The sequence below is a fragment of the Vespa velutina genome, chromosome 1 (assembly GCF_912470025.1).
Source record: "Vespa velutina chromosome 1, iVesVel2.1, whole genome shotgun sequence".
Taxonomy (NCBI): domain Eukaryota; kingdom Metazoa; phylum Arthropoda; class Insecta; order Hymenoptera; family Vespidae; genus Vespa; species Vespa velutina.
In genome coordinates, this window is record NC_062188.1 from 1,842,352 (window position 1) to 1,854,575 (window position 12,224).

General features: G+C 35.0%; 1 protein-coding gene and 1 long non-coding RNA gene across 3 annotated transcripts; one reads left to right on the forward strand and one right to left on the reverse strand.

Annotated features, from left to right (window-relative positions):
• LOC124948111 (eIF-2-alpha kinase activator GCN1) lies at positions 1-10,654 on the reverse strand. Its single transcript, XM_047491264.1, has 13 exons — positions 10,606-10,654; positions 10,424-10,526; positions 9,725-9,920; positions 9,291-9,630; positions 5,391-9,204; positions 3,825-5,310; positions 3,090-3,726; positions 2,630-2,974; positions 2,351-2,544; positions 2,060-2,271; positions 1,548-1,801; positions 1,195-1,416; positions 1-1,039 (listed from the first exon to the last, which is right to left on the reverse strand). The coding sequence occupies exons 1-13, from the start codon at positions 10,618-10,620 to the stop codon at positions 911-913; spliced, it is 7,947 nt and encodes a 2,648-aa protein (XP_047347220.1). The 5' UTR covers positions 10,621-10,654; the 3' UTR covers positions 1-910.
• Positions 9,494-11,826, forward strand: LOC124948117. 2 transcript variants are annotated; one of them, XR_007100601.1, is made up of 4 exons: positions 9,494-9,961; positions 10,427-10,501; positions 10,585-11,081; positions 11,622-11,826. It is a non-coding gene; the product is annotated as an uncharacterized LOC124948117 (long non-coding RNA). The 2 variants fall into 2 exon arrangements; XR_007100605.1 differs by having other exon boundaries at positions 10,585-10,701.
• The last annotated feature ends 398 nt before the right edge of the window (positions 11,827-12,224 follow it).

Here is a 12,224-nt window from a genome sequence, read left to right on the forward strand (position 1 = left end):
TGACACAACACTTGTACTTCGTTTATTATTACACTCTTATATCATTCTCGCTATTTCATTGTCTCACATTAATTATATGAGACACGCCGTATAATTATTTATAGTTGTTGATATAATTTCTCAAACACGACGGCCTTTTCATTTATCGTACGTATACCAGAAGGAAAGAAGCCTTTAAGAATCACCATGTCGCGTACATACTTTTTTTTTTTTTATTATTATTATTATTATTATTGTTATTATTATTATTATTATTATTTTTATTATTATTATTATTATTATTATTATTATTAATATTATTGTGTTCAGATAAATCTTTACAACTCAACCAAATTCTGAATTCCATCGTTTCACTACAATCCAAGAGAATAATAATAATACGATCGAGCTGTTGGTTCCTCGATAAAATTACTTCTCGTACGATTGAAATTTTATTATCTTCGTTAAACTTCGAATTTTTCCTAATAGATTGACCTTCCAAGATTTCATGATACTCGATAGATTTCAAATTAAGTAACTTTAATGCCATCAACATCATAATCATCATAATCATCATCATCATCATCATCATCATCATCATCATCATCATCATCATCATTATTATTATTATTACCATCAAACGATCGGCATACTTAATACCGTTAGATCGTTTATCGATATATGATATTACACGAACTACAATTTTTATAATGTGATTAACGTACGAGCGACGATAATCGTGTTGCAGCTGTTGTTGCTGCTGTCGTTGCTGCCACCGCCGTCGTCGTCGTCGTTGTTGTTGTTGTTGTTGTTTTTGTTTTTGTTGTTGCTGCTGCCGGCAATGCTCGTAGGATTTGGGTGAATATTGATTGATAATATAATTATTGGAACGGACGTAACAAGTATTAAGCCCCGGGAAGTAAAATGTCTCTCACGTAAGTAACGTATCATCTAATTCTTCTATTTTGCCCTCTGGCTGAGATAAAACCTTACGTAGTACTTTACTAACAACGTCTGATAATGATTCTCTTGCACCAGCATCCAAGAAGGCCATGCATCTCTGAAAATAGATTTTATTTGATTTTAAATAAATAATATACAGATATATATATATATATATATAAATATTATCAGGATGATTATACAGGAAATATTTCTATCAAAAAGAAATCTTTATTATTCATTTGATTTAATTTATTATATCAAAAGACAAACCTGATGTTCTTCTTCTCCTTGTCTCAATCGTAGTACCGCGATCAGAGCAAGTTCGCTATTGGCTTTTACATAACCATTCTTTTCTTTCGTCCCGTTAACCAACATAGGTAACAAAGCTTTTAACAATTCAGACGACATTTTCTCAGGTGATATATTTCGTGCCAAGTGAATGCAAACTCTGGCGAGTAATTGTTTCACGTCGTTACTGTTGTTATTCATTGACTAAAATTTAATAGAAAAGAAAAAGAAAAAAAAAAAAAAAAAAAAAAAAAAAAGAAAGAAAAGAAAGAAACATGATATTAATAATAATATCGATTTAAATCCGTCTCTTTGAGAATTACTTTGATATTTACCCTTACGAACGGGGAAAGAATTTGTTGTGGTACAGATTGACTTTCGTTCATTAGATATTGGAATAAATAACCGCAAGCTCTAACACCGTTCATTACTATTTGCACTCGGTCCGCTGCTAAATAAGATAAAATTACTGTACAAACGCGATCCTTCTCTTTAGGATTATACACCGTGCCAGGTGATTCTTTCAATGCAACAAAAAGTGCGGCTGAACGTCCATGTCTCAGCATCCAATCGGCATTGACGTCGTTACCTGAACATATTCGTAAGTTTGTTCTTTATTATTATTATTATTATTATTATTATTATTATTATTATTATTATTATTTTTTGTTTGGATTATGCGTATTTAATATCGTGCGCCTGGAATATATGCAACACTTAATACTTCGCCGATGATATTGCTTGCTTATAATCTACATTATCGACGAAGTAATCCGGTTTACAATATTTTCAATGATGACAATAATTAATAATTAATAAATAATTATGAATAATCAATGTTACTTACACAAAAGATTATCATTAAATGCGACAGCAAGTTGTTCCGGACTTAACCATCTTAATAAAGCACCATAACAACCGGCTACAGCATTTCTTGTAACATCCTCCGGATGGCCAAGCATGCTGTTCAACGTAACGAATACTTGTTTCTTCATCGGTTCTGTCATTTTATCACCGGCAGGTGTAAGAACACCACGTAAAGCTTGCAACATTGTTTCTCTGGAAATTAATCATGCAAGGAATAAATTTTCTTTTCATTGTAATCAAAGTTTTACATATTGGGAAGAAATAAACGAACCTTATGGCCGGATCATCACCAGTTTTAATGCCAGTATGAAGTTCAGTGAACAATGGATCGACTCGAGTATGTATAACGATCAGATTGCTCAAAGCATATGCTGCCTTTAACCTAACTTGACGATTGCTATCGTTCAATGCTCTTAAGAATGTTGTTTGCAATTGAGGTAAAAATTGTTTAAGCATAACACCGACCTAACGAGATAAAAATGATCTTTCAATCGTATCCCCTTAAATAATATATAAGAATATATTATTTCTGATGTAAAGATTTACAAACCTTGCCAAGTAAAATAGCAAGCGTCTCAAGTACAGCAGCTTTAACGCTCCAATTGAAACGATCACCAAGTATTCTAATCAATGGACCAGTGATATGTACAACACTTGGTTGAAGCGCGGAAGCGCTGGTCAATTTAATGACTTCTCCTAATCCTTGAGCAGCCTGTTCCTTTGCCTCAGGTAAACCATTTAATATTGCTTCTCTAAATATAGGAAGTATCGGTGTTATACCTTTCGGTAAACAAAATCCAGGTAATAGTTCTTGTCCTTTTAAATCGGATACTGCAAAACGAACAGCTTGTCTGATATCCTGTACGTGAGTGATTTGTTGATCGGATGCCAATGTCTATAAACAAACAGAGATGACAAAAGTTATTAACATTTTTTTGTTCTTTTTTCCTATAATCCTTGGACTTTTCTTTTATGAATGAACTATTGAACTATTGAACTATTGAACTTGCCTTGGTGACCGCAGTAAGAGCTTCCCAACTCATTTGCAATACGTCCTTATCTTCGTCGGTAAAGAGATGAATAAGTCCGCGCAAAAGTTGTGGTACATATTGACTATAATCGGCTCTAGTGTCACGACAAAAGGCACAGAGTAACGTTGCCGCGCTTCGTCGTCTCGATGCATCCTCCGATCTGGTAGCTTCCATTAATTGATCCATGACCGTTCTAACACCAACTTCGTCGGTAACCGAAAGAATAACGGCTTGACAGTACTCTAATTCCTGTACCTCATTTGGAGTTCCTTGAGCGCTAGAAAGGGCGGTCAATAGGGCTGGTAAGATCTTATGTAGAAATCTCGTTAATGCTTCTCCAGCGACACTGGCTAAGATCGATAGAGCTTTTGTATTAACTGGCGGAGTTGTTAACTGAGGTACTAAATACGGTAATACGACGCGTGATTTAATTGCCATTACTTGACGTAAACCATCTAACGTATTTTCAGCTTCGGCTTGATCAGGTGAATTTAATTGCGTTAACATAGCTGGAAGTATATCGTCTAAGGCCCGAACGCCAACTGTTGAATGTAATCCATCGAAAGTTTTTGCTGCTGCTTGACGAACTTCGGGTAATGGATCGCACAAAGCTTTTCTAGAATTCAAAGTTTATCATAGTATTGATCGAAAACTATCGTAAACATTGATAATAATATAATCTAATGTATACGAGTTATGATAAAATATACTCACCTAACAGTTGGTACCAAACTGATGACAAACGTCAAGACCATATCTTTGTTTGTACTTGCCATGATCTCAGAAAGACCGATACAAACACCTTGCCTTTGATCAGCCTGTTCACTCTGAAGGCCCTTCTCCAAAATCGGTATAATTTCTGGAAGTACTCTTTCTCCTAATTTTCTTACAAGATCACCCAACGTTCGTGCAGCCACTTGTCTCTTATCGTAACTCGTGCTTGCCAAACATCCAAGTAAAAGGGTAAATAGAGTTGGTAATATTTCTCTTAATGTCCTCGGTGTATTCGTGACAACTACCTTCCAAACGTGAAGAGCAGCTTGACGTACCATCAGAGCTACGTCGGATCTACCCATGTAAAGGCCAGCTAAGACTCGATTACGTCTTTCAGCGCCTAAAGCATTGATTATGGCTAAGTGTGATTGTTCTGTTCCAAAGTTATCGTCTTCGCTTGCTGTCTCAGTTGACATCTTTCCAGATACACCAGATATTCTATACAAAAGATCGCCGAGCAATTGAACGGATGAATATCTTATACGCCAATTGTCATCAAATAGACCTTTTTCCAATTCTGGTAAAAGTAACATAATAGCTGAATCCGCATACAAGGTAACGATTCTTTGGCCAGCCCTTAATGCGGTCTCACGTACGTACTCGTTCTCATCGGCAAGAGCTTTCAATATTGGATTTATAATTTGTCCTATGTAAGGTGTGAATTCGGTAGTAAATGCACTTGGCATGTAAATGAACATCATTATGTAACCATCCTTAACGTGTGGAGCTATGTCAGTTCTTTCGGCAGTCGAGATAATTTCGGGCATCAGTTTGTGTAATTTTTCTACGCCCAAACCGCGGACTACTTCGGAAAGTCCTTGAGCTGCTCCAGATCTATCTACGCTACTTGTTTCTGAAGTTAACGTTTGCATCAACCATGGTAATAAATCTTCGAAGCTGGACTCTCCCATTCCGCGAACCATCGCACCTAATGCTCTAGCTGATACACTACGTACCTCGGGTACGGGATCCAACAAGCTCGTCTTCAGGCCAGGAATGATGGTTGGCAAATAAGGAGTCAAATCTTTTTGATCGGTTAGAGAATACATATTACCGATTATCTGTGCGGCCATTTTTCTTGTCTCAGTCGAACGATCCAAAAAGGCTCGCTGTACGACTGGCATGATCAAAGCTAAAGAGGGTGCATCGATGAAATGAACGAATTGTGTGTCCAAAAGTGTTTGCAAACAAGTTGCTGTCTTGTGAGAAGGATCTTGCAAAGCCTTCAATAAAACTGGCACGATAGCTTGAATCTCTGGATTACGAATAACGCTGCCGATGACTTTCAATGCCTCAGCACCAGCTTCTTGAACTTTTGTATGAGAATCGCTGAGTACTTCTATGAGTTTAGGTACGATACTTGGCAAACAGCTACTTAATTGTTTCGGTGCACAGTACGCCATTGCGCCCAATAATTCGACCGATCCTATTGATCCAAAGTTTTCCTTCAATTACTAATTTCTATTGTAATAGAAATGTAATTGTAAAATTTGTCAGAATACTTACCAGTTTTGGTCCTCCAAGAATCTTCCTCCAGTGCCGCTAATAAACTTGGCAATACCAATTTTACGCCATGAGCCGAGAGTTTACTCATAACTACTCTAGCTGTATCATCTGTGGCTGCTCTTACATATTGACTGGAGTCTCCAAAGCATAATAATAAATGTGGTAATACGTGAACGATGTATGGTTCGAATAATCTACCCAACATCGTACATAACATTTCAAAAGCAAACAATGCACCTTCTCTGTGCCTATAGTTCTTTTTGTCTTGAATAGCATTGGTAAGCGTAGTCATAATGTCTAATTGTTTCAATGCTAAAATACCCATACCCTTGATGATACCTGCTAATCCATAAGCAGCACCTTTACGTTCTCCATACTTGTCCGACTTCAATAATTGATCCATAAGATTATCAACGATTTTTGGTGCATCCTCTTTGATGGAAGGTACAAGATGTGGTAAACAATTAGCCACTGCTTCCTGTACTTGTTGGGATGGCGTTGAAAGTGCTGCGATTAAACGCATCACGATTGGCTTGATACGTGGATCGTCTTTGTCCAAATGTCTCGCTAACGAACCCATTAGAATAACTACAGATTGTTTTATGGAATCGAAGCTACCAATTTTAGGTGCTTTGTCCATGAAATCTTCGAATACAGGTAAAAGGGAAGTTATATTTTTTTTCCCGTGAAGATCAACCGCAGCTACAGCGGCATTCAACATTTCCGTACGAACCGATTGGTTCCTATCTCCTAAGCCCGTTGAAACGAAGAACTGTACAAGACGTTGAATAGTTTCTGATGTTAATAGCGATGCTATTTGAGTCAAAGCAAGTGCTACACCACGACGTGGAGCCCAAGTATCGATCGGTTGTTCTACCACACGACCAAAATCATTGAGTTTTGGCGGTATCATTGCCAATTTTTCTTGATACAATTCTAAAAGTCTGTCTAATATCGATGGAGTTAAATGCGATACGTTGGTCAAACATTGTGCCAAGGCGCATGCGGCAGCTTGCTGTACAGGTTCAACCGGATGTGCAATATCTTGAATCAATTCGTCGCAAAGAATATCAGGATGAGCTATTAAATTAGCAGCAGTCCAGAGCTCATTGGCAAGTATTATATTCTCATTGCAAACGTCAAATCTTGCGATCCATATTCTTCTTGTAAGACGAAGCAATTGTATAGGATCCTCTTTTTGCGATGGGAATGCTTGTCTTATAACAGTGAGACCTCTTAAAGCCGCATCCCTTACCGCTGATAATGCATTTTGTAGAGCACCGATTAACGAATCAATATCATCGCTCGTTGCCAAAGCTGTACCTGGTTGACCACTACCAGATTGAGCAACGTCTAATAACGTTGCTACCGCATGCGATTGTACTCTACCAGTTGTATTACTCATAAGTTCTATAAGTAAATCAAATATTTGTTTTCTTGGTAATAACCTAGGATGTCTCGTATCTTTCAAATCTGCACTGTTTCCCCTTTGTTTAGCATGATCCTGAATTATTTGCAATCCTTGCACTATCATAGCGTCATCTTTGTACGTTAATAAGGTCTTCTTAAGAAATGGAAAGATATAACAGAAAGCAGGCGCGGTAAACAAACGTTTATGTTTAATCGTAATCGTATGAATAAGATTTAAAGTTCTTTTAACAACTACGTCTAAATTCTCATCTTCCCAGGCTGGATCTAAATCACATTGCGGTTGCAATTGTCTCAATGTAACGTGTGCTATTAAATTTCCTAACGTCGTACTTGTACCGATCTGTACGATTTCTCGCAACTCGACATAAAGTTCGGATATAGCTGGTGCGGCCAATGGAGATCCTAAATTTTTTAAAATAGGCGACAATATATCTTTCAGATATAAAGAGAGTTCTTGACCGTTACCACGTATCGCACAACGTATAAGCGATACCGCATGATCTATCTTTGATTTCAATTCGGTCAATCTCTTTCTAATACCATTTTCCTTTGCTATTTGTCCTTTTAAAATTTCTTCCTGTTTCGGGGTCAATTTCGGTTCCTTTATCTTTCCCTCTCTTTTACGTTTTTCATACAATTCACGTCTCAATTGTAATTCCTCTTGTTGTTCCTTAAAAGAATATACCTTACTTTCTCGTTTCATATTCATTGCATTTAATATGTCATTTTCATCATTGGTTGGCAGTACGCTCTTATCATATAGTTCGCCTTCGGGTGTAAGATAAGTAAAATATTCGTCCTTAGTGACCTTTAAAATTTCCGAATCGTTTAGTTTATTCGTTACGTTTAATATTAAACTTGGCAAAATAGTATCCGGAGCAAGTTGAAGTACTTTAGCAAGCGCATTCTCGTAACTTGGTACAGGATTATAATTTTGTATGAGCAACTTTTTTATTTCGTTGCTATAAGTTCTAAGAAAGTCTTTTGGTACAAGATTAAAGTTCTTGGCTATTTTCAACCATAAGTTTGGAACCGCTTTTAATATCGCTGGATGATGAGCCGGAATCAATGAGTCTCGTGTCAATTGCATGGCAGGTAATTCAAATAGAAATGATCCAGAACATATAGCAAGTAATCCATCTGCTAAACATCTACCAGTTATCTCGCTAGTAGACGTATCATCTTTATTATCTTTATCATTTTCCGATTTGATTTTCACGTTTTCAAGGAACTTATTAAATTCTATTAAAAGTGCTTCGACCGGTGCGTAAGTACTTAAACTAGTTAAAACTTTTTTTATCAATGGAAAGCAACGCTTTCTGATAGCAGATTTTGGTGCTGTTGAACATGCCACGATCGCTCTATGAATTCCATTCAAAGCCTTTTCATTTAGCCTATCAACAAATTCTGTAATAAGACGCTCGCACAATAACATAAGATGGTATAACGTATCGTCACCGCATGTTGTTAAAAATTTTTCAGAAAAGAATATTTGTTCGTCTATAACATTCCATAATATTATTTGTTTATCATTTTCCACTTGATCTGCCAATACAAATTTAAGTAATAAATATGACGCTACTAATCCTTCGGTTACAGCCATAGGCTGTGCACTTTGTTGCATAGCTCTTGTTATCGCTTGGATTAAAATAGGCGCTATCGTGCCCGAATAAGAGTCCACTGGTGTAGAGAAAAAAAGTTTGATGTAAGCAGTACGTACTGATGCAGTAGACGTTTTTGCTGCCATACCTTTTTTAAATGCATCTATTACATTTTGGGGTACATTGTTTGCAAATTTGTTTGACCAAAGTGCCATCATTTCTAAAGCATGAATCAATGTTTTTTCATGTACCTCTGTTTCAAGAACCTTTATGAAATGTTCGCATGCAGTTTCGGCCAATCGTTGAACGCTACTTCCTGAAGCTGCATTGTAACTTAAATTACCTGCTCCTTGCAATACAGATATTTTATGAGTTGCCACAGTTAATTTCCCTTCGGATCCATGAAATACTGCGAATACAGATGCAAGTAAACTCTCCAAGGCAGTTGTGTCTGAACATTGTCGTGCAAGCCTACGGCATGCACCTACAGCCTCTTCCCTAACAAGATCTTCCTTAGAGTGTAAATTTGCAAATAATCCTTTGCAAATGTCTTGACTATATTGACTTAAATCAAGACTCAATCCACTTAATATATGTCCAACAGATTCAATTATTATTTCGGGATTTCTTAACATAGCCTTTTGCAAAGCTGGCAACAATTGTATCTTAAATTCCTCATGAGATATTCTACGTAGAAGAGGTATCGCAGTATCAACCACATATAGATCTGGTTTTTTCTTTGAACTGATGGTCACTTTTATGAACGTATCTATGACATTTTTCTAAAACGATAAAAATATATTATTCCTTTCTATAAATATTGAAATCAATATAATCACAATTATTTGGATTATATTAATGAGATTACCTTCAATTGTTCTATAAGTTCACTTTTCTTTGCGTTCACTAAATATTTTGTGAGCAGGCTTGCAAGTACAATAACTCCATTTCCAATCTCAAGTTTTACTAATGTCTCCACATATTTAATTTCAATATCTTTAACGGATGACCACTCATGCGCGAGCAACGTATACGTTTTATCAGATAATTTTTTATCGGTGGATGCCAATGATGCTGCGCTTAAGTTGGCTTGGGCTTCAATCAGTTTTCCCAGTTCTATGCAATTCTCAAAATTCTTATTGATTCCATGTAATATCACAAGTGTTGACCATTTTAATGTCAGATATGCAGTTAAAGCGGTATTCAGACTAGAAAGTGATCAACATAAGTAACGTTAACATATATAATATTTTCTGATACAATAGTACAAGGTTATGTCATATGATGTAATGTTAATCTTACGTAGGAACAACATTTTTATGCCAAGTAGCTTGTTCTGCAATAACACTTGTCATATGCTTCACGGTGGCTTCCGGTTGCTTTGCCAATAACTTTTTAATGACATTTTTCACGTAAGATTGGGAAGCTGTATCTTTATATCGATGCAAAGTAAGAGATAGAACTTTGCAAATACCACAGACGATTTTGTCATTAATACCTGAAACAAACGACACGATATAACGAGGATAAATGATAATGGTATGCATTTTTTTTTCCTTTCTTTCTTTTTTTTTTTTTTTTTTTTTTTTTTTTTTTTCCATTTTAAACGATAAAACAAACTTTTCATGTACTATGAAATAATAATAATTTCAACCAATTGTATCTTATGGAAAATAAACATTTCAAAGATTTGTAATTGAATTGTCACCGTAAACTAACATGTATAAATATATATATACATATATATATATATATATATATACATATACATATATACACAATGTATCACCAATGAATAGTATTTACATAGGATAAAAGCATGAATTGATGCAGATTCAACTGGTAGCGAATTATCTAATTATTGGGAATATTTTTCAATAACATATTAAAGTGGCACACTGGTATATTATTAAGAGATTATTGATTGTTATCAATTCTTGTTTGTTTATCGATATAATTGTTATCAAATTAATTTTATTACAATGTTCAACGTTATCTTACCAGGATTTGACAACACATCGACGACATTTTGTAAAATCTCACGCCGCTCCTTTTTGCTGGCGGTTTGAATTCGATTAGGTAAATCTTTTAAGGCTTTAGTCAGCTGTAATATAAACGTTAATTAGTCTTTTGTAATTTATAGATAATATTATATCTTTTAGTATTCCACGTGACAGACTTACCTCGACATCCGCCATATTTCTTCAAAAACCGGACTGACTATCAGCGCCACGTTTCCTTAATTTGTAATCACGCGTTAGATGAAGTTGTCTACATATGTACGTATGCATTGACGAGATCATCGATTCGTTCATTTAAAATAAATACGAAGTCTCGTTTATTCGCGAGTATTGAAAAATTGAAAAAAAAAAAGAAAAGAAAAAATGAAAGTAAGAAAAAAAGAAAGGGAAGAAAAAAAAAGAAAATAAGAAAAAGGAGAAGAAGAAGAAAAAAAGAAAAAAGAAAAAGAAAGGAAGAATGAAAAACGAAAATCAAAAGTCAAAATTCAAACATTGGTTATCCATCGTATCGTATACACGTATTCGAATAAATTTGAACATTACTCACGGATGATAAACAAAAATCGATTCTACGGTCGATACGTTATAATTAACGAAGAATTAAATAAGAAAAAAAAAAAAGAAGATCGATAGATCAGGTAAGAACTATTAGAGATATTTACGTTGCTATAATTTTTGATATTAAAAAATAATTGATAAAATTATTCGTACATAAAGTAGCCGACGTAAAGAATAGCTCGAGAAAATAGTTCGATTGATTGTCGCCGAGAGAGCGCCACCGTCTGATAAAATATTGTCGCAGGGGGTGAGAGTTGATTTTTCGTAAATTGACCTAAGTGAATTAGGCGAGATCTTCTTTTTATTTATTTATTTTTTCTTTTTATTTTTATTCTTCTTTCTCTTTTATCTTCTTTTTCTTTCTCATTATTTACATTATTAAAAAAATCAATCAATGTACGCGTACATATATAATATAATTAATTAATATAAAATAAGTATCGGTACGTTAATAATATTATACATATATATATATATATATATATATATATATATATATATATACATGAGAGCAAACGAGAGAAATAATTTATTAAATTATTACGGTGAAAGTTAAATGTACATATACGCATATATATTACAAATTAATCGGCGCTTTAACGAAAAATTATTTTTAACAGGAACTCAGTATGAAAAGTTGCCAGAAACGGCGAAGCTCCAGAAAAGAGATTGCACGCATTTTGTCTTTAATCAATGTAAATCGATGGAGGATGGTATGGGGGTTGTTGGGGATGTTGAAAAGTAAAAAAAAAAAAAGGAGAAAATAAATCAATAAATAAAAGTAAGAGAAAAGAAAAAAAAAATTGAAAAAAAATGAGAAAAAAAGAAAAAGAAAAAAAAAAAAGAAGAAAAAGCAACACCACGACACGAAAGAAGATTACGTGTGAGTTGTATCGTCGTTGTGGGACCACGCGTGCCTAACGTAAGTCACGCTAACCTTCTTCTTCTTCTTCTTCTTCTTCTTCTTCTTCTTCTTCTTAATTTTCTTTTCTCGATTCGACGAATTCGGCGATCCTTCTACGGAGAATTCACGATAATTTCAAGACTATATTACCTTGGCACACCTGTATGTCGTAGGAGACGTATGTTCCGGACGATCGTCTTCTACGAATTTTCTCTCTTTCTCTCTCTCTCTCTCTCTCTCTCTCTCTCTCTCTTTTTCTTTTGGTCGTTGTAAAGAGCATGCAAGTTTTATCCTCGAATAAGAGTGTTCAACGTGCTCA